The sequence below is a fragment of the Amaranthus tricolor genome, chromosome 1 (assembly GCF_026212465.1).
Source record: "Amaranthus tricolor cultivar Red isolate AtriRed21 chromosome 1, ASM2621246v1, whole genome shotgun sequence".
In the NCBI taxonomy this organism is placed as follows: Eukaryota; Viridiplantae; Streptophyta; class Magnoliopsida; order Caryophyllales; family Amaranthaceae; genus Amaranthus; species Amaranthus tricolor.
The window spans coordinates 18,732,834-18,757,143 of record NC_080047.1 but is presented as its reverse complement, the minus strand read 5'-3'; the positions used below and the strand labels follow the sequence as shown (position 1 = coordinate 18,757,143).

Below are 24,310 nucleotides of genomic sequence, written 5' to 3'. Positions count from 1 at the left end.
TAGTCACCGGTGGTCCGTTGGGCCGGGGTGTTACATATATGATCCATTTGTGTTGGCAAGTCAAGCACGTCAATTATATTATCTCCCACATCCGAGTACAAGACAAAATTTAAAAGATGTGGATCTTGTACTCTGAGAAAACGAAGAATCCGAAGATGAAGATGTTGAGAACAACGAGTATTTTAGTGATGAAGAGTAGTTTAATTATTTATATGTAATTATTTAATATTTTGTAATATTTAACACAATTTTATTATATTCCTCCGCATTATTAATATTTTGCAGTAATAATAATAATAACAACAACAATAATAATAATAACACATAAAAATAAGTAATAATAATAATAATAATAATAATAATAATAATAATAATAATAATAATAATAATAATAAAAATAACAATAATAATTATTATTATAATGAAAATAACAATAATAATAATAATAATAATAATAATAATGATAATAATAATAATAATAATAATAATAATAATAATAATAATAATAATGATAATAATAATAATAATAATAATAATAATAATAATAATAATAACAACAATAATAATAATAATAATAATAATGAAAATAACAATAACAATAATAATAATAATAATAATAATAATAATAATAATAATAATAATAATAATAATAATATTTTAAAAAAAATACTGCCAGCCGATTTTTTCCTTACTGCAGCACGCAAACTTTTTTCATTTCCAAGGCACAGCGACCACCTAGCGACCAACCTGCCGGTCGCTAAGATCAGAGAGTCAAACCTCCTGTCATGTCAATGCTTTAGCGACAAACCAGCGACCATCCTGGCGGTCGCTAAATATTGATTATAAAAGCCGTGTATTCTGCTCTCATTTCTCATTTGCTACAAGTCTGTCTTCACTTACCTTATACTTCTTCATTCCTTATACGCGTTATGAAGTTTCCAACTCCATTTTTTCTTTTCATCCATTATTCTCAATCTCTATTTATTTTCTTTTCTTTCTTAATCTTATCCTCATCATCTTGTGGTTACAACTTATTTTCAACTCTAAAATTCTCATCTTGTTATTAAAAGGTTAGTATTTATTATATATTTTTTTGTATTTTTTCAATGTTCTTGATGATTATGATAATATTTTGTTTCATGATGCTTTTTTTTTTTATCAATTCCGAATTTTGGTATAATTTGAGCATGTTTAATGTTATTTTTTTTCCTAGATTTTGTTTTATGTTATTTTCGACATATTTTTATATTTTTTTTTAATATTTTCGAATAATGGCATTTTTGAAACATGTTTAGTGCTAATATTTTCCAGTTTTTTCTTATATTCATATTTAGTTTTAAATCATTTTTTTTTAATATTTCAAGAACAATCGAAAGGTCAAAGAGCCACAGCCTATGGAGTTCAATAATCAATTATGGGAAGCGATGCAAATGGTAAATGAAGTTCAATAATCAATTAAGGAAAGCGGTGCAAATGCGAAATGTTCAGACTACTATGAGACTCACCAAAGGCTGACGGAACAAATTCAAAGAGAACGAGAACTCTTTTTTAAAATTCATTCAATCCCATCTCAATTTGTAACAATCTTCTCTTCCAAATGAATGATTAAATATATGTACTTTTTGTGACTTTGTACATAAACTTTAATTATATATATATATATATATTTCCAGCTCTTTATTTTTATTTACTTATTTTATGTGTATATATATATTTATTTTAATATTACAACAAATATTATATATATATATATATATATATATATATATATATATATATATATATATATATATATATATATATATATATATATATATATATATATATATATATATATATATATATATATATATATATATATATATATATATACACTAGTAAATATAATAGGCGACAGTTGGCGACGGAAAGCGGGTCGCTAAGCAGGCTGATAGGCAGGCGACGACACAGCTACGACATGGTGGTCGCCCGGTGGCGACTAAATAGCTAGAAGATGGTGGTCGCCAGTTTGGCGACGGGATTTGGGTCGCAAATTGGTCGCTAAGAAAAGGCGAGGAAATGGCGTCCATTTTGAGATTAGCGACGAAAGGAATAGCGACCACCTCGTATCTCGTCGCCAGCCCGTCGCCAGACCTACTTTTTGACCGTTTAGCTATCAAATGGCGATGAAATGGTTTGTCGCCATTTTATTATTTTTTTGTAGTGAATGAAGAGAGAGAATGAATTGTATAGATGAAATTAAAAGAGAGTTAAAATCTGTGGATGAAATTAAAAGGAAGTGATGAGCCATTGTCCAAAAATAAAAATGATGCAAATTAAGTGGACTAACTAAATAATTGGCAAATGATGAAAATTAAATGGAACGGAGGGACTATATATATTACTGAATTCTGATAAATTTATCAGCAAGTTTAAAACTCTATTGGACCCATGATTATTTGAATTTCGATACCAGTCTATGAATCTAAGATTCTACGTTTTAAAAATAGGGGACAAATCCTGTAAAGATAGTTTCAATCGTAAAAGAATTTTATATAATCTAGATTTCACTTATGTACACTGAAAGTATTTTTAAAAAAACCTAATAGATGAAATCATATAAGTTTGAAACCTATAAACTACATAAAATAAATATCTAATCAATTATCCAAAGCATATTCCAAAACATACTAATGCATAATTGTACATTCACATGATCTTATACGTTCCTATTCTAAGATTTAAATTGCACTTTCTCAACAATCCTATGTAGAATTCGGATCCTAACAATCTTGGTTGGACCTTATCCCATTGTAATGCTAAAGGTCTGAATTAAGTTGAAGACTCTCTCCAAATGTACTCAAAGCTTGAATTGATTGATCTGCAATCATTTTCCCAGTCATGCGAGCCTTAGCCTTCATTACACCCTCAGGGCGAGTAGATGATCCTCCTTGAGATTCACTTGTTGGAGTTTCAAAATCTTCTTCCGTCCTTGATCTTTTCCCACTACTTTCACTACTAACACTACCAGTTTTTTGTTGATCCAATGTTTTATTTATTAATTTCTACCACTTGCTTCCACTTGTTATACTTCTCTAAAATTTTTCATTCCTCAATCAAGTTAAAGTTATCGTGTTTTCTTTGATGGATTAAATGCGCTTCTTTAAGGACATCTTCGTCTATCATGCCACTCTTCTTCCTCCTAAGAGCCTCGTCATAACATCCAGACCACTTCAAACATGCTAGAGAAACTCTACCCCAACAACATTTAAGCGTGTGGGCGGTTCTTCGTCGGATCAGATGGGGTCGTTTCATTCTCGCTGCTTCATAAGCTTCATTGACTTTTTGCCACCTTACTCTTATCTTTTGGTTGGTGCTCACAATTGGATCTGTACTTGTGTTCATGACTAAACATATGAGAGCAATATCTTTAATCAAATTCCAACTTTTCTTTGAAGGTATAGGGGCTTCATCATTAGGTTGCTGTTGAGATGGTTGGGTGTAGAGACTAGCATCAACATCATCTTGATGAACATAATTTCCTCCATCTTCACCATATTGATCATCTTGATCATTTCCTTTATTTTCATCATCATCATAAACATGAAAAGCTACAGAAGTTCTCTGCACACAGATATAGTTGTAGACTGCAGATTGCAGAAAAGTTTATAACTTCTGCAACTGTCAAGAAAAATTAGCGTTTAGCAAGCTGCAATACATGCTTTAAGCCTATACACAAACAGGTAATCACCAGGCGGCAAAGTAAGAGAAGTCTTCTTAACAATTAGATCCACAAATTCCTTCACTAACTAGCAAGAAACATTGCAAAATGTTACACAAACAATTGACATATGCCATTTTAAATTTACGCTAAAAAGAACCAAATAAGCACTCTAACATATATTTAGAGTACACTACCAGTTCATGTTCTATAGAGGATACTGGAGTTGGCAGATTAAGATCAGTAAGCAGTCCAGGCAATGCTCTGCCAAGACAACCAGCAAGTGTACGCTTGATTTCTGGAGAACGACCATCAGGAAGGACTACTTTGAAGGGATATTCTCTTCCATTAACAAATATATACTCTTCATGGAAACTTTCGTCTTTTCCATAGATATAGGCCACTGAGTAGGATGTAAGCCAAGAAAAGAGTGCATTCCACATCAAGAACATTTCTTTCTGTTAGAGCCTGCATTGTATTCAAGCTCAATTTAGTCCAAGCAGCAATGATACACACAAGCAAATTTGAGGGGTAAAAAATTAGGTATTCATGGATAATGCATGCAAGAAAGCTAAGTATGAATAATCTCTACCTTTTTTGGGTTGAGAATGCACAGAATTAGAACCAGCTTCTGACTTCTTTTGAGCAGTTAATTTATCATTAGGTATGATAACACTCGTGAAGTTTATGTCACTGAGAAATGGTTCAGTCGCTTCCGAATTGAGCTGAGAGCTCTTGTCAATTTCCGAAACCTTCGTGGATCTAGTAGTATCTTCACTGGACATGACAGTAACCTTAAAGTCAATCTTGTTTGGAGCTAAATCAGTTTCACATTCGGCTTGGCATTCTCTGGTTCAAATCCTGTAATGCGCAGCCATAAATTGAATACGTCCAGCAACAATAAAATTCAACAATCGAAATTATTTATCTACGAAGAAAATCTTAATTCACGATTTCATCTCACCTTTGATGGAAGAATTCGATAATGACTTGGATTGACAATCTCTTTGAGGAACATACCCTTCAATAGAATTTGAAGGACCAATCCACTCTTCAATCGGAACCACTCCTCCTCTTATCTCATCATTCTCCTTAATAATCAATTTCAACAACCCTAATTCCTCACTCTCGGCTTCATCTTCTTTTCCTAAACACACATTCTCAAACAAACCCAATGCCTCTTTTCCTAAACCTTATGCTCTTTAATTGAAATCCGGTACTGCCCTTTTCTAGGGTGTTTTGGCAACAAATTGGGGCACATCGGATAACCACAAAGGTTCACAATCGAACGTTCAGTAACTACATCAATATAATCACTCCTAGACATAAGAGAACCCGTGGCAAAAAGCATAGTATCATCTTCAATACCATCAAGAAGTGCAAGCTGTAGCTTGTGCACTGCTTGTGACGTATTATTCTCCATTAAAACAAAAATATAGGGATTTTGTAAGTATTATTTTGCGCGCTTCACGTTGAATCAAAATTGAAACCAAATCAAAAACCTAACAGTCCCAAGCATTTGAAATATTGAATTAGGGATTTAATACTAACAGATAAAGTAAACAGTCCTTAGAATGAAATGGATTATTGTTGCAATGGAAATTAGTATGATTTAATACTAACATGTCGTGGGTTATTTGAAAGGCGTATGTGCAGAAGGCGGTAGCACCGGTGTGCTGAAGGCGGCTGGAACTCCGGCGTGCAGGCGGCAGAAGCTCCGGTGTATAGGCGGCAATCGCTAAGCTCCGGTGTGCGGGAATAGGGTTTGTGAGGGAATCGGGTTTGTGAGGGAATGGGGTTTTCTGAAAATGCGAGGGAGGGAAATGGGGATTGCGAGGGATTGGGTTTCTGATTTGAGAGGAAAATGAAAAAAAAAAATTATTAGTATAAGGGTTTTTGCAACGACTTTCTTGTATCTGTATATTTAAATATTTTTTGCAACAATATATACAGTTACGAAATTATCTATTTAATTTTAACAACTAAATTGTTTGTTGCAAAAAATTGGGTTATACAGGGGAATTATTTTAAGGGGTAGGGAAGTTTATTTTTTTTATGGCAACGATTATTTAGCAACAACAACGGATTTTGCAACAACTTGTATTTTTCGCAACGAAAAAAATATAGTCGTTGCTAAAACTTGTTGCTAAAAACAAGTTTTCTTGTAGTGCCTATTGGACTTCCCATCTCTAGACATGAAGGAAGGCTTGAGGGAAAAGGAACAATTGGCTCCAAATCGGTCACACCTCCTCGAGAAAGCCTTCTACAAGCACACTTGTATGTGTTGCATCATATTCCGGAAGTTCATCCTTTTTTGAGTGAGCATTTGGATATATTGCGCGCAAAACATCCTTCTAAAGGGGATAGGGCATTGATGCAGTTGCATAACAAGACGTTTATTAATTGGTTTCATAATCGAGTAATATGCGAAGAACTCAAGGGTGTATTCGAAATTGTTACGTGGTTAGCTTTTGGTCCTCGTGATGATGTCAACAAATATGAGGGTTACGATGTCAATGGCTTCACATTTTGGACTAAGGGTCAAGACAAGAAGTCATCGTATCCACAGAATAGTGCGGTTTCTATTTTGGCGTCATCTACATTTTACGCGAGTGCGAAGGATCAAGCGTCGGTTGATGCTAAATTGGTATACTACAGGCGGGTACATGAAATATGGAAGCTTGACTACTCTACTTTCAATATTGGTCTTTTCAAATATAAGTGGGTAGATAATAATCGACGATGCATAAAAAATGATTACCCTTGTGGATTCACTCTTGTAAACTTAGCTCGTTTGCGTGATAGTGAGGAGCCATTCATACTAGCCACACAAGCCAAGCAAGTATTCTACATTGTAGACCCGTCTGATAAAAAATGGTCTATTGTTGTACCGGGAAAAAGAAGCATCCTTTGTATAGGTGATGTTGAGGATGAGGATTAATATGAAGCTTTTGAAGATTCCCCTCCCTTTATCAATCCAAAATCAGTGGATCAAGATGATGTACATGATGTAGATGTTGGTTATATGCGTGTAGATCACACGGAAGGAATACATTTGAATTAAGTGATTCACAAGGTATGAATTTAAAGCTTTTTAAAGTTTTTTTGGCACTTGGTTTGTTTTGCATGAAACTTTGCACATAACACTATTTGTTATATATTATTGTGTTGAACGTATTAGAATTGTAAATCATAGTCATATTCTTAATATTACTTAGCCTATGTTCTAATATATTTCTATTCATGCTCTTTCAGGTACTGATATACAATGCATCTATTTAGAGACGAAGTTGTCCTCGAGATTGAGACCTCGGATAATGAGCATCGTAGTTATGACAGCGAAGAGGACCAAATTGTGAGATACGAGCGTATGGCTGAAGACGCTATACCGATTGACAATGATTTTGAGACTGAAGACGCCCCACCAATGGATGCTCCCACTACCAGTAAGAAAAGAAAAGGGCGAGGTCCTGCGGAAAATGGAGTAGGCAATATGGAAAACAAGTGGGTCTATGTATCCGCAAGCTTTCCATATTGCACGCATGGAACGAGGTTCCAGAGGGTTTGAAGAACTCTCTATGGAATGATACTGTAGTGAGCAACTTTACTATTTTTATTCATTTAGTTTCATTTTAAAATTAATTTGATTGACAATAATAAATATAAATTTTTTTTGTAGAATCTTTTCCACATCGAGAGCGATGAGGACAAGAAGAATGTGTTTCTTTCAGCTGTTGCTGAAAGATTCAAAGATTTCAAATCCAAGCTAGTAACTGGCTGGATTACGAAGAGGCGTGCCCGTACGACCAAAAAGGTCAAAACGGGAAACAAAGGTGGAGAGCAATCACCTTCGAAGATGCCCTACGAAATATGGGGTCACATATCGAAGAGGGATTGTGAGGCCTTTGTTGCCAAAAGAACAACTCCCACAGAAGTTGTAAGTATTTCATATTATATTATAGTTTACCAATTTGAATTTACTTCTTTTGATTCAGTCATTAAACTAATACATGACATTCGATTTCTATCGATTAATTAGGAAAATCGTGGTAAAGCTTCTAATTCTGCAAGCAAAAGGAAGTTTTACCATCGCTTGGGCCAGAAAACGTACGATGAGGTCCGAAAAGAGTAGGTGGATGCGGGTTTATACCCCAATCAAAGTTTATCCACGCCCTCATCTACGACTACCTCCGCATCCGTGAATACTCCTGCTGGAGATCGGGTGCGTGATTGGTATTGCGGGCTTCATTCCCGAGATGCAAGTGGTAAATTTACCATTAATGATCCGGGAACGAAGAAGGTTGCTGATGCTGTGGTGTGTTTTGAAATTATTAAGTATATTCTTGATTTGTTTTGTATTCTTTGGCTTTGATGTACTTATACTAATTGCTATATATGTCACTTTTTATTTGAACAGATGGGCCGGAAGGAAAAAAAAGCTACGGGGGAGTTCACCCTAAGAGGCAATGTTGACGCATTGCATATGGTCTTAGGGAAAGACCACAGTGGGCGGGTAGTCGGAAAAGGAGGCGTCCGTGTGGGGTTACAGAAGGCATTCGGCAAAGAGTGTGTTGCTACTCAATCCCGAACGGCGCTGCGGGATGAAGTAGCAACCCTCCGAGCGGAGATTACGAAGGACGTTCTTGCCAAGCTGGCCGCCGTGTTGCAGAAGATGGGAGCACCCATTGTTGACTTGGCAAACCTGATTGTCAAGGATCAGGAAAGTCAACATGGGGATCCTAACGCTTCGGTCGAGCCAACACCCGAGCCCATTAATCCTGTAGCACCCCAGCTCATTACTAATACCCCTGAAGGGGAAAACCTCACACCAAAGAACATAAACTCCGTTGCTCAAAATCCGGAGCCAAATCCGGAGCCAACTTCAGAGCCAGTGCTACAGGTACATAGTTTTTAAATATATAAGCACTTATTAATTTAAACTGCAACGCGTTTTAATATCTTATTATGATGCTTATTATACTAAACGACACAATTTTTAGGAGGCGACTCCTTGTTCTCTTTTGCTGCCTCAGTTAGGTGTTGCTAGTGATGGCGACTTAACTGTGGTTGCATATGGTGTGGCCCAGCCAAACAAAGAGGGCCAAACAGTGCATTCAATGCCTGTTACAAGTGGCCACATCAGTGTGGCCGTGGAAACTATTGTAAAGGGGTTTGAAGATTTCTCACTCCCGGTTCCAATGCCAGCATGGAGCATTGAGAAACTCTCACAAGCTCTAGGTAGTTTCATCACATGGCCATATGCTTGGGTCCGATTCACTAACATGGTAAGAATCATTTGTACCTTTTTTTTATTTTTTTAATTGCATGCTCACACTAATTTAATTGTATAAATTGGAATATCAAAAGAGTCCAAAGGGATCTTGGAGATAGGTCGGTTCCTCAGCAAAGGTGTCGACTGGGTCAAAGTCGATGTCAAGCACTCCAATTTTGACTGATGAGGAGTTAAAAGATCTCTCTCAAGATTGCAAATGGCTGCATTATTGTGCATCTCGCATAAGTGAGGAGGACCCACTCATTCTGAACCTGCTTAAGGAGCAATACTGCTGTTTAGAGAGCCCGTTTGTAATTATTGGTCCTAGTGGCATCGAGCAATTTTTGAGAGGAGAGATGCTGAACGTAGCCCCTTTCCATGTCTACATGAGGTGATGTTCATTATCTTACAAGTTAGGCATTGTTGTTTAATTGTTTTAATAACCGAATTACTAACAAAATTTTCTTATTTGTGAGTTTAGTGCGGCTTACGAGGAGCTAAATTCTTGCGAACCTCCAATAAAAATTGGATAGTTTTGTCCTGAGTCGATTTCGGGTAGTAAATGTGTAAATGATCCAGATGACGTCAGAGCATACATTCAGACTGCTTTGACTAATTCCCTTGCATCTAAACACACGTTCATTCTGGCTCTATATATGGAAGAGTAAGTTTTATTTTTGAAATTGAACTTATCTTTTGATTTTTAAACTCACCTAATCTCTAATTTGTTGATTTTAAATCTGCGTTTGTAGTTTGCATTGGATACTTTTGGTCATATGTCCTTTAACGAACACTGTGCACGTCTTTGACTCATTACAAAAACCTCAAAGCCCGCCTCGTAACACAAAATTCAAAGCGTTGTTGAATGCGTACGTAATATTAATTATTTACCAAGTTGATTTTAATTAAGTGTTATATAGATATATAAATAGTATTATTTTTCCCATGCGTTTCAACACAATGAAAAAAGTGCGTGGACAAATGGGAACTACATCCAGAGCCACATTTCCAAAATGGACAGCAATAAAGGTACACAAATTCGATTTTATGCGTTTTTAACCGTTTTTGGCACTTTTGCGCGTAAAGTAGCTCAAACTTGGTTTGTTTTGCACGAAACTTGGCACACAACACTCTTTGGTATATATTATTGTGTTGAAGTGGATAGAATTGAAAATCATAGTCATATGCTAGAAATTACGTGTTAAGTTGCGATTTTATGCGTTTTTAAGCGTTTTTAAGCGTTTTTTTTAATTTCACACGTAAAGTAGGTCAAACTTGGTTTGTTATCCACGAAACTTGGCACACAACACTATTTGGTATATATTATTGTGTTGAAGTGGTTAGAATTGAAAATCATAGTCATATGCTAGAAATTACGTGTTAAGTTTCGATTTTATGTGTTTTTAACGGTTTTTGGCACTTTCGCGCGTAAAGTAGCTCAAACTTGGTTTGTTTTGCACGAAACTTGGCACACAACACTATTTGGTATATACTATTGTGTTGAAGTTGTTAGAATTAAAAATTGTGGTCATATGCTAGAAATTACGTGTTAAGTTGCGATTTTTATTCGTTTTTAACCGTTTTTAACACTTTTGCGCATAAAGTGGCTCAAACTTGGTTTTGATGCGAAACCGGGGCTGATTAAGGCCTTGGTTATGCAAGGATTAATGTTGTGCGGAAGCTTTGATTAATGACACAGACAAAAACTACAAATGATCATGAAAAGAACATTGAAACAACCACAAACACTTAGACAATTCTGATCTAGCAAACTGTCGAGCAGCCCTCCTTCAGCTCAGCTTCTAGGAGTCCACGGGGATTGTTAGAATGGTTTTAGGACCTTGATAGCTAGATCCAAGTACCAAGATTCCATCCAACACAATGTTAGATTATTTCTATGTTAGTCAGATGCGTCCTCGTCAAATACTCTCAAAATTCAAATTGATGCAATTCATCTAGCAACTCATCTCCGGTACGGATATGAGGTCCATTGTTGATTGTCCACATCAACACAGCAAAAAAATGAAATTTCTCCCTGTTAGAGACGTTGAACATCTAATCTCATCATCCCACAATAACTTAAGGTGATGTAGCTTCCAAATAGTGCTTAACGTGCCATCTCATGTGACTAGCATTGGCCTTAAATGCATAGAATAAAATCATTGCAATCTAGGGGCAAGAGGAAACTAATAAAACTAACTTTTAGGAGTCTTATCATAATTGTTGCATCTTATAAATTATTAGCATATATTTGAAAGATATTATTTAAGGTAGTAGTATATTTGTAATATATTATTTCAGCTGGTCTTGGACGAGATCATGTCAATATGAGACGGATAGTTCAATCAGCCCAAACATAGTTTTCTCCTCTATGCGCTCAGTATTTGATCTATTTAAGGTCATAATTGATACCTTTACGGTCAAAATTGAATTTTCAATTGACCATTTTTAGATCGAAATTGAAACTTTTTATAACAAAGCAGTCATAAAATTTAATTATTTCCAAAAAGCATTCAGTTAATGGATCATTTTAAGGTCTAAATTGATCATAGTTAGATCAAACTTTAAATTTTTATAAAAAAAGCAGTCATTAACTCTTGATCTTTTCCAAGAGCATTCATTGAATCATTTGGCAAAACATAATTGAGATCGACACTTTGTCCACCTTCACATCAAGGATTAGCAAACATTACACCTACAACTTTATTTCCAAGTCCATTATGAACTGAAATTGTTGAGGAAAGAGCAATATCACTATTATTGATCGATGATTAAAGAGTACAAATACTCTTATTTTCCATTAGAACCATCATTTTACATTGAATAAGAGTACTTGTACTGTGCAATGTTTAACACTATTATTGATAGTTTGGTCATTAACCATTAATTTGTTGTTTGAAATTTATCCATAGAATGATAGAATAGTACCATTTTATTAAACTTTGTTCTGAAAGTTGTGAAAACAGAACCATATTTAGGTCAAAATTAATTAGTCTAACGTTAAAATTGATCACTATAGGTCCAAATTGAAATTTTATATTTTAATTGATACCTTTAAAGTCAAAATGGATATCTTTAAGGTCAAAATTAATCAATGCCAAAATAATGGAAAAAATGAAGGAAAACATGTGAGGTTGTTGCACGAGTGGATTAGGCCGACCCAATTGACAGTCTCATAATGAGACTGTCTCGTCAAAGTTTTTGTGATATTATTTAGGGTACATAATATGATTAATTATGTAATGTTTATATCTAGGGATTATGTATGGGTCTAGGATTGTTATGTATATATACTAAGAGATTAATGAATAAGAGATCATGAATCATTATTATTTTACATAAATAAACTATAAATTGTCCGCTATTAATAGTAGTGGGGATTTGTAAAACGTTTTTTGTTTTTTTTATATATTTTAAAATGGCCCATTGTTACTAATAGTATTGTTGAGTTGATTTTAAATAGTTCGTAATAGTGGTCAATTTTTGATCACATGTTATGATTCGAAGATTTCTATTTTGTGAAATAATTTTTTCTAACACTTAATTTTTAAAATCTTAATTAAAATTTTATTAATTTTTTAAATCTTTATCAGTTCGCTTGGCTTCTTTGTTGGCTAGGCCCAGCTGGTACAAAATAAAAATTAGACGATTTTTTTTTACTTTTTATTAATAGTTCACAAATTATTGTTTGAGACGTTCTTACATGCGGGTAGGGATAGCCACGGAGCGGGTTACCCGGAACCGAACCGGTCCCGAACCGCTTGAAACCGTCCCGAAACTGGAATCGTTTGCGACAGGTTCCGAACTGGCTCGAACCGCGGAACCGTGAAACCGCCGGAAAAAAACTGCTTGAACCGGACCTAAGAACCGCGGGCTGGAACCGGAATCGGTTCGGGTGAATCGGCCCAACGGTTCCATGGAACCGGAACCGGAACCGGCACAGCGGTTCCATGGAACCGGACCGGAAATATAGTCGTTATACTAGCCGTTGGAAATTTTCCTATAAATACACATCACTTTCAATCATTTTCATTCACAACTCATCTCTTCTCCTACTCTCTCTACTTACTCTCTCCACTTAATTACTTAATTACGCAATTATTCTCTTAATTACATAATTAGTCTTTTAATTATTTCTTAATTTAGTTAATTACATAATTAGTCTATTAATTATTTATTTTTTTTAATTCTATTATTATTTCAATATTACCATGTCTTCTTTTTTGAAAAAAGCATCTAAAAAAGTTACTAAAATGGCAAAATCATTGGGAGGTTCTAGCTCCAAAAGAAAGACAACTTCAACTCCGTCGGTATCAACAACACCTTCGATTAGTAATTATAATTATGAACCAAATTATCAAAAGGGTACGACCAAGAATTACACAATTATGCAGAAGAAGTGGAAAGAGAAATACAAATTGATGAAGAAGAAGAAGAACAAGGATAGGAACCAACGACCCCTACTGGGATACATAGATCTCGACAGTCATCAACAAGATCACATGAAGAACAACTACAACAACAACATCAAAGACAAGCTCGTGGTAAACGAGTCAATTTCCAAACTATTGCTTAGTTTTATAATTTTATTCTTCAAATTGATTAAATTTTAAAATATTATTTATTTATATATTGTGGTATTTGAGTATGTCTTTATATTTAAATTTAGATGAAGATGAACCAGTAAGACAACCTTTTCCGGCAATGCCACCTACTAGAGTGGTAGAGCTGTTTCACATGTGTGGTCGTATTTTACAAAAGAACCAACCGACAATCCAGATGTATTTTACAAGAGATATATAAAGAATGGAACTTGTTAGATAAGAATATTTTGTTATTTTACCGATAATGCAACCGCCAACATTAAATGCATAGAACTTTTGTATAACGAACCTGCTTTTAGTTTTATCCTTGGTGGTAGATTATTACACGTACGTTGTTGTGCTCATATTGTTAACTTATCTTGCCAAGCAGGTATTAGACAACTAAGTGATTTATTAGATCCCATTAGAGACATAGTGAAATGGCTTAGAGTTGGACAGGTAAAGAGAAGATATAAGCATTTATGTGACCATTATCAACTAAAAAAAGTGTATTGGTCATTAGATACTCCTACAGGTTGGGGCTCAACCCATGATTTATTAAACAAGGTTATTGCTTGTTGTCCGGTTATAACACAACTGTATGTTGAGTGTACAGATAGCCGTATAAGTGATGAAACATGGGAACTAGCTATAGGTGTACAGAAAATATTAGAAATGTATGACCATGCAACTAAGATTTTTTCATATGTTTAGGAACCAAACATCCACTTAGTAATAAGTGAATGTATTACTATTTTTTTATCATCTTCTTAAACATTCGCATAATGAAACTAATATATTTTTAAAGGCCGATTCTTGCAGATATGATGGACCAAGTGGAAGACGTATTTTACTGATTTTCCTTTTATTTATGGAATTGTGACAATTTTAGACCCATGTTTTTAGACGAAAATCCTTACTAAATTAATTGGATTTTACTACCAATCATTAAATCATCCGCCTAGTGATGTACATCATTATGTTGGAAATTATAAAAAACTTTTAGCAGAACTTTATGATTACAATTCTAGTATATATAACCCAAGTCCCGATACGTATAGGCGTGTTAGCATCTCGGCACGTCCCACTTATTATAATCTCATAATAGCTAACATAATAAGCATAGATGATAGTTTTGTAGGACCATCTTCTTCCTCACCCTCCGTTTCATATTTAGAACTAGATAATTATCTTAAAAATCACTTTGACCAAGGTAGCTATAATATTTTAGAATGGTGGAAAGAAAAATCCATAAAATTTCCCATATTATTGAAAATTGCAAAGGATGTCCTTGCAATTTCTGCTTCTACGATTGCGTCGGAGTCTGCTTTTGAGTGCAAGTAGAAGAGTTCTAGACGAAAAGAGATCTCGTCTTGCCCCACATACTATTCAAATATGTGTTTGTAAGAAAGATTGGGATCAAGTGGAGCTACGAATACAAGGACTCAAGAACGATGATGATCAAGACGAAAATGATTCATGGATGATGATGCATACATCTGCATCATCGTCAGGAGGAGAGTCAGCGGAAGCATCTAACCAACAAGATGATGATGACGAAGACGAATAGGATCATGAATATCGGACAACGATCAATCAACATTCAAAAACTACAAATAAAAGGTATGACAAAGAATTACGCGGGCTTTGATTCCTTCGGGATACGTAGGCAGCTTAGTATTCCTTCGGGTACTAGGTTCAAGTCCATTTTCTCTCTTTTTTGATTAATCATCTTTATCGTTTCTAATTAATTTATTTTTTACCTTCTTTTTAGTAAATATTCTAATAACGATGACAAGCAATGAATTTCACTAATAATCAAGTAATCATCAAAGGTACGTCCGCATTATTATAGTATTTTTATATTATATTTAAAGGAAAAATAAGAATGGAACCGATGATCCGACCCGCCCGACCCGGGAGTTGGAACCGCCTCATGAACAGCCAAAGAACCGTTTGGAACCGCCCGGAACCGGAAACGTTCGAATCAGGTTCCACATGAAACCGGAACTAGAACGGAACCAGCCCAATCCGAACCGTGGCCATCACTAATTACAAGTATGATAACAACACGTTACAAGGCGATTTTAAAACAATGAAAATTAGGTATAGCAAAACAATCCCACATTCAAGACCTTCGTTTTAGTTTTTATCCAAAGACCAGAGCACATACCACGTCCGTCTTTTTTTCAAAGCTAAACTTTCCTCAAAAAGCTATCACATAAAAGGGAGAAATGTAGTTATTCAAGACATCAGAGGATATTAAGTATGCATATAAGAGCCGGAAAGGTGAGTTAAATCTAGACCTGAACTTTCTAGACCATAATTTTAGATGTAAATTCAGAGTTTGATCACAGCAGAGAGGATCCTTAAATGAGTAAAATCCAGTCAGAACCCCTTTAGTCCTTTATCAATGCAAGCCAATCAGAGTAGCCTAACAATTCAAACACGTTGCTCAGGTTGCTAAAACATGAATTTCAAATCAACCAGAAAATGCTACCAAGAAGATAATTTAAACAAAAATAAACCCTTTTCCTTTCAAGAAAAGTAAGGTCTTATTCATGAACCCTTGATGTTACTGGGTGAATATATGCTTTTTTCTTCTGTTAACAAAGAGTTTAAGGACCAAAAGTGCCGTACTTATTGACCATTTCAAAGGAATACACACTTTTTTCCAGATGCCTTCTAGTATGATTCAAATTTGTCAAATTTTGGCCATCTTCTTCATAAGCTGATAGCACGGCCACATAATTCATGGTTCATATCTTCGTAAATCAACTTCGGAACGGCTATTGCATATCTCAGTAGAAATATTTCTAAATTAGATATTTAAATTTTTTAGGTTGATAATCCGATTAAGTGGTTTTCAAATTTTTACCAAAAGTTGCAAAGTACGTAAAAAAACTGATTTGAACATTAAACTCTAAAAGTCATCAAATAAACAAACACGTGCTCACCAGAAAATATAAGGTTGTGCAACGCTCTGAAATAGTCTAATATATTTCTCTCTTTTCAAAATTTTTTCAAGCTGTTCAAATGGGACACAAAAACTTGTCTCTAATTTTTTTGTGAGAAAAACACATTCACTTTCACTTAGCTGAAGAAGCCAACCTCTTGGAGCCCTCCGTTGCCTTGTTTGATTCAGCTTTTCGCTTGTCCTTCCGTTCTCGTTTCTTCAGAGAAGTCATGTGAGCTTTTAGTACGGTTGCATATGAAGCTTGAAAACGCTGGTGTTCCTTGGCACCCACCTGATACAAAAATCTTCGTTCAGAAATATGTCGGAACACATGAGTTAAAAATATACATTTATGTTTCTCACATTTGAATAATCATCAAAGACCGTTTAAAATTCCAACATCTAATAAGAATACCCGTTCCCAAATTCATTAGCTTACTTGGAGAAATTCAGCACAAATGCTTCTGTAAGAACAATTAATATCATAGAAAATAATCACTTCTTTCATCGTCTCTCCATTCCTCTTTAACTACTACTAAAATCAGTCACTTATATTTTATTCTTTGTTCTTTTTTTCTTACGGATGGGTTCTATCTAGGAAGTATAATCATGTTTCAAGAGGAATTATGCCCTTTCGCAAGCATTTCCACTTTCCATGCAACACGGTGCTGGATAACAGGCTTTCAACATAGAGTTTTGCTTTTGCATAGGCGAAAACCCCAAAGACCTAATCTCATGATTCATTGCTGTAGTTGAGCAACTACAAAAATTCATACCCAATTAGCCATTTTCTGCTAATGCATGAATGCATCAAGCAACATATGAGAATTGCCAATGAGAAAATTTGTACACAATCAAATTAGGAAACATCCTGTCGGTCTATGACACACACTTCCTCCTTTATTGTATATCAAGAGTTTTAACCTACATGCCAACATAGTACACCTAAATACAAAGTAGTATTTAAGATCTCATTCACAGACTAAAAACAGATGCACATCACGAATATAATCTATGGAGAAAATGTAAAATACAGACAGAGATTGATATAATCATCATCATTCATCATAACAAATGTTCATCATACAAAACAATATAAAGAGTTCCCCATTGCAGAATTTCTACTCTCCATTATTCTATATACTCCATGGATACATATAGAGTAGATAACATAAAGGCAGATGAGTATAATACTTTAGGTTGAAGATTACACAAAAAATTATCATCAAACTATGAAGACTCAAATGCTTACAAAAACATTTTGAGAGTGATAAAGCAACATAAGTTATATATCAAATCCATCAAAAATGGAGATACCATCCTATCAGAAAGCAAGTACAGAGAAGTCACAAGCATGGAAATTGTTTTGGTAACCAAGGTCCAAGAGTCATGTAGTGGTAATACTAGCTCAACTTAAAACAAGTATTATAATCAGAGTGCTATGTCATTACATATCTGCAGATACAAGTACCTATAAAGTTTATTTCAATGGAATGTGGAACGTAGCCACGTTTGGCGATCTGGGAACGTTCGTCCCCAATCACCACAAACCGTGACCCAAATCACTTAAGGTGACGTCCTGGTGTAGAAGACCTTTTTTAAAGGGTATTTTCACGTTCATTTACAAATTAAAGAAAAAAAGAAGGGAGGAAAAACAAGATAAAAACTAGAAAACCAAAAAAATACAACTTAAAAAAAATTTCTTATAGCAAAATATTTATTTTAATTTGATTTTGTTTTCAAATATAATTTTTATACATAATGTATCTAGTACCCAATCGTCCCCGAGTCAATCTAGGCTGCATTCCTTGTTCCCGTTCCTGTTCCCATTCCCATTCCCGTTCACTGTTCCAAACCGAATGTCGTTCCATGTAACAATGCTATAAACGCATGTTAGCCTACATTCTTTGCTCCCAACAAGACAGCTAAGAAAGAATAGTTCGGTAAAGTCAAGAAAACCAAAATCACTGATTGATTCACAACAAATGTAACCAATAACAATGAGTCAATAACAACTACCTATCGCCAAACACTCATTTTTCTAGACATCAAGCAGCCATTAACTATATTAACAGTCTCATGAGCTTGAAAAATAGCAAATGCAGTCCTAAAACTTAGTATTGACCACTTGAGTTGACTGTAGTTTATTACACTAAAAAACAGTTATTCCACTCCAAAAACTTTTCAAAGATTTAATCTCATCATATGACAGATTCAGGAACTAGACAGTTAACAGCACTAAATCCAGCAATTTTTAGTATTGACAATGCATGAATTTTAATTTCTGAGCTAAAGTATATACATAGCATATACCTATTATTAGTATTCAACAATTTTCTAAGTCGCTAACCTCCCTCTCTGTTTCGAAGGCATAAATCACCCAAAAATACATAGCATATACCTATAATTCAATACTCAAATTAAAGTTAAATAAATTTATGAAATAATTAGAAGCAGACTCCAAACTTAATTGAAAGACGTACTAACTCTTAAGCATCCAAGCAAAAGATGTCTTCTGTTGACTTAAAAAGTCAAAAACCTATGTTATATATATCTCTTAAGTGCAACGTGCAACATTTTCCCATTAGAAATTGACCAAAAAAGGACAACATAGCAATTCAAATGCTATGTGGAGAGGAACTAAAAACGTCAAATCGTCAATAAACAAGAGCCTATGGCATTTCCAAAGCTATAACTTAAACCATTCAGCTATTGATTATGACTCGGAAATCGAAGAAATAGTGATCATTTGATATGTTCATACTATGCTCATTTGGTTTTTGCTACATTCATTACATGTGTGTCATCCAATCATTGTCCTTAACAAAATACGTACTAGAGGTGGGATGGGAACGGAAATGCGGGACATTTTCCTAGATAACCTTAGAACAATGGTGCCACAACAACAATGCCAGAGCCAAAATACCAAATGATTGGTATCACCTACATGGATCAATACATCGGTTCACGTTGCCGTCCACATAAATTCTCCTTCTCCATTCATTTTGATTTTCTACCATCTTAACCTTTCCGAATTTTCGTTTAAGTAATTTTCGATCTTACTCTCTTTTTAAATCTCTCAAGTTTCAACTTTCTATCCCCTTACCAATTCACTAATTCCTCATGTCCAAGCCATTTCAAAAGATGTTTTCATCTCCTCGTCAATACTAACGACTCCTAAGCCCTTTCTTATATCCTTATTTCGAACTTTATCCCTCAAAGTATGTTTGTTCATATATCTAAGAATGTACATTTTCCCTACTCCCATTTTTCCTCGATGATCCAATCTAAAAGCCAAACATTTTGATTCATGTAGTAGCATTAGTTTAATATTCAACTTGTCCTTCAACTTTGGAGACACACTTCAATCACATAATATACAAATGGCCGCTTACATATGCAATCAAAGTCCTAGTTCTTATTGATAAAAGTTTTCCTAGTGTACCTGATGAATGAAGAACAACAACATTATTCAACAAATCAAAACGGTGCCACTGATTTCGGACATGGTTGACTTGCAATTCGAAACAAATGTTCCGAATAAGAGATTGGCGGTTTGTCCAATGATACAAGAAAGGTTCATCCCATGATACAAAAAACAATGCATCAAATGCACTGCTTTGATCATTAACATCTCTATTTATGCATAATTAAAAATTAAAAAGAAAGTTGATATTTGGATCCTACGTATTTAAGCAAAACCAACATGATTCCACTTAGCTATGTCCAATCTTATATATAAAGAACAAATAAGGCAAGACTACATAATGAATAACAGTAGTTATTATTTAAGTAAAATAAAAACGCAAAGGATATAATTTGTGTAACTTTTCAAATTTGTTTGGCTAGGTAAAACTACAACCAACCCAATAATACTAAAAACTAATTGTATGGTAAAATCACTCTATCTCAGTGAATTATTTATGTTGCCTTTTGCTTGGTTAATAATTTTGCATTGCACCCCAACTTTTTTTACTATTTTCCTCTCATATTAATGGCGGTATCCACTACCTAATTTTAGAAATTTAGCAAGTCTACCAAACCATCCAAAAGAGAAAAGTGTAGCAATTCTATAGATTTGAACGGAGTATTAGACAATTTTTCTAAATGATCTTTCCTTATCGAATTTTTTGAAAGAAAGACTTTCTTTTCTGAATGTAAACATTTGTATCCACCACTAGCCTATCATACGCACACTTGCAAGTTAAAACCATTTTATTATCTAAAAGCATGACCATATCAGTACACTTATGACCTTTCTCTTACTTTTTTAATTTTGTGCCAACCAAAAACGTTGCACTTTAAATAAATAAAACAAAAGAAGTAGTCATCTAAAGTTATTTTAAAAGCTTATTTACCTTGAGTTGATTATATCTCAATTGATCAAACTTAAAACTTCTTTTCAATGGCTAAAAAGATTGGACAAAATTTTGCATGAATAACCATATAAGCATTAGATATTTTTCATAAAATTAACAAATACGTTATACTCCTGTCACCTAGTACTGCTAGATGTGCTCGCATGCCACTTTATGAGTTTTATGAATCAATTCAAAACCTAGAATATAAATTAAAGCAAACAACTAAGTGCAAAACAAAAAGGAAAGGGAAACAAACAAAAAGGGGCATGGGAGAAATCAGTAGTGCTATCATCTTGGGGTCTAAGAAATGTTTGCTCTTGACAATTTTATCCCATATATGTACAAGAGTTTTAATGAATCAAATACAATGCTTTATCCTTCTTAATAAAAAATATAAAGAAAAGAACACTCCAATTGTTTGCATCAATTTTCTACAAAAACAATGCAAGCAACAAATAAAATGAAGTCCATAATCCATGAATAAGCCTTGGCTAACATTTTGAACTAGAAAAGAAAGCATACTATAGGAACTGTTTATGAATTTGATAAGGCAAATGTTAAGAATTACAGCAATTATGATGACTCTCTTTGATGAGTTCATGTATGAATGAAGACATTGTACTAGAGCAAGGCTCAAGCGATCCAAGAGAAATCACTAAAACTTTGAAGAAAATTCTTCAAGTAGAAAGCATCACAAGGATATTCATATTAGGATACTCAGACTTTAGAACTCAAGTATGACATAGGTATGTACAAAAGTCATGGGTACATGTCCTAAGGCATAGACTTCTTTGTTATTGAAAATTTTCCGCATTTTCTATTCGAAATGAGGAGCCCAAATGTGTGAATAAAATTTGGGCCCAATTTATACCACAATTTCCACTCAAAATAAATATCAAATGTAGAGCATCTACCCTAATATCCAAATGTCTATCAAAGCGGTATATTTATATTGAAAATTTTCTATGCTCGCACTTTCAAAAATAATTGTCAAGCTTCCAAACTCATCCAAATGTCAAAGACCCAACGTGGGTACAAAGTGAAATGAAGTGGAAGTAAAAAACCAACATAGTAATTCCTTTAGTTTGGCCCAACTTAAGGCATTAATCTTTTGTTCTTTAAACGAAGTAAAACGTAAACTTAATTCAAACATGAACAAAGTGTAGTACATTCCTCTCTATGTAAACAAAAACTAGGTGTGTAGGACATTAGTACTTGCTACCAAGTAACTAAATACATTGGACAAGTTAAAAACTTGTTCTAATAAAAGAACAATTAAAGGGAACTATTAGGATCATCAAACCAACAAAAGTGATGATCTAGTAACAAAAACAAAAGTGATGCTCTCATCATTAGCTTACTCAAACTAAAAACCACCAATAATTATTACCGCTTTATCTCTTCAAAGATAATCAAAACCTCTCAGAATAACTCGAATTTTTACCACAGCCGAGGGCTATTAAGGGGGAGCATCTAGAGCGATTGACCAAGACCCCCTTTTTTATGGATTCCACTTTAAATTTTTTTTAATAAATTATATGGTGTATTTTAACTATAACATATTTTCTCTTTTACTTTTCAAGTTTCATTAATAATATGTCATAGTCCTTAATTTTAATACATAACATAGTTATCTATTGATCTTGAAATCTCTCTTCTTGCCTTTTTGTTTGACAAAGAAAAAAACCACTACAATTATCATCTATGTTTATCATAGATAACATAGTTATCTATGTTAAACTAAAGCAAATTATCATCTATTTTAAAAAGATGATAATTTGCATTAGTTTAACATAGATAACTATTATGTTATCTATGATAAACATAGATGATAATTGTATTAATTAGTGAGGAATTTGGGCTAATTAATGGTTCTCTTTTCTATCTTTTTAATACGGTATTTCAAGTTGTGTATTTCTTTCTAAATTTGTTTAATTCGTGTTTTTTCCATTGAAGTGAAGAAAATAAGATGTGTAGATATGAGTATGTGAATGTTTTGCTATGCTAAAACAACAAATATTCAACAACTAATAATTTTTTAGTTTTTAAGGTAATATAATTCTCATCTTTGCATGTCTCAAAGTTTTTATAGTTATTCTTATTTTTTTATGTAAATATGTTCATTGCTCAGGAGCCCAATTTCTATTTCTCGCTTCAAGCCTTGTAAATGTCTGAGACCACACTAATTTCTACTTATAAATTTGAAGCTTCAAACATAATTTGATTCCATTTAACTAGATTAACGGGTATTACTCAACGAAATTTAGACTTCACTAGTACCTAAGTATCTTTAGCTGTGAAACAAACCTAAGCTCCAAAAGTTACAACGTGAGCAATCAACACTAGAAACTCTCAAAAGATAAGAAATTCTTTGAATATCAATCATGCCAGGACATTGTTCATCCAAAATCCAAGTTCAAAACATATGGAACAAAGCCAGAAATTCATGGAATTGCTCGAGGTTCAAACAACAATAGCAACTTAATTTAACGAAAAAAAGACCCAACTAAAGTTCAGTAATATTACCGTAGTTGAAATCGTCTTTTTTCCATCAGTAGCCCGAATCAAGCATCGGTAATCAATGGGTTCCCCAGCAGTTTGCATCTTATTCCTTTGCACCTTAGACTTCATCGATGCTACGATCACACAATGCAGCACAAAATTAAAACAAAAAACTACCAAAATTAAACATCCTAAATAAAGAAAGGAAAAGCAAAAGGGGGTTTACATCGCTTAAGAGTGACCCAAACGGAACCCTTATCCGTACTTCGCTCGAACATAGCCGTCAATTCAGTCAGAAATGAGTCCGGATTTAATGGAGCCTATAAATGTAAGCACACACCAAACCAATTCAAGATTAACCCAAAGTTCTCGAGTAATTGAGTGTTTTTATGCATAATTCAACAATGAGATCAACAGAAGATATGAATGAAATTTTGAAAAGAAAGTGTACCTTGACGGATGATGAAGGAGATCCGGTGGCCGAGGAAGATCGGTTACGAGGTTGCGCCGGAGGCATCGAAAAAGTGTAAAGGTTTTGCGAGATTGACTAAGAGCGACAACTGCCAGCGAGGAAATTGAGGCAACTTGAGAACAGAAGTCTATTGTTTTGCTTGGGTCACTTGGTCTTGAATTTATGATTTAATGACAGTAATTAGCAAAGTGATGTTTCGTTCAACTGTTTAGTTTTTTTATTTTTACTCAATTGATTTTTACTAATTAAAATTGAGTTTTACTCATTAAAATTTTTACTTAATAAAATTTATTTTTAATGATTACTTATTTTTTAAAGGTGAATAAATGAAGTGAAAGCCTAAATTTAACCAAAATTGTCATTTTGTTGAAATATAATTTGAAAGATAATTAATGGATTTACCTTAATGTGAATGTATTCGACACATTGTAGATAGAACTTGCTTATAAATATGCAAGTTCACC

General features: G+C 34.0%; 1 protein-coding gene and 1 long non-coding RNA gene across 2 annotated transcripts; both read right to left on the bottom strand.

Annotated features, from left to right (window-relative positions):
- Positions 1-2,608: 2,608 nt before the first annotated feature.
- On the bottom strand, positions 2,609-5,545 carry LOC130806997 (uncharacterized). The gene is made up of 3 exons (XR_009040435.1): positions 4,665-5,545; positions 4,293-4,561; positions 2,609-4,168 (listed from the first exon to the last, which is right to left on the bottom strand). It is a non-coding gene; the product is annotated as an uncharacterized LOC130806997 (long non-coding RNA).
- Positions 5,546-16,485: 10,940 nt separating this feature from the next.
- Positions 16,486-23,990, bottom strand: LOC130806921 (signal recognition particle 14 kDa protein-like). Its single transcript, XM_057672204.1, has 4 exons — positions 23,826-23,990; positions 23,601-23,694; positions 23,399-23,508; positions 16,486-16,803 (listed from the first exon to the last, which is right to left on the bottom strand). The coding sequence occupies exons 1-4, from the start codon at positions 23,889-23,891 to the stop codon at positions 16,645-16,647; spliced, it is 429 nt and encodes a 142-aa protein (XP_057528187.1). The 5' UTR covers positions 23,892-23,990; the 3' UTR covers positions 16,486-16,644.
- Positions 23,991-24,310: the final 320 nt, after the last annotated feature.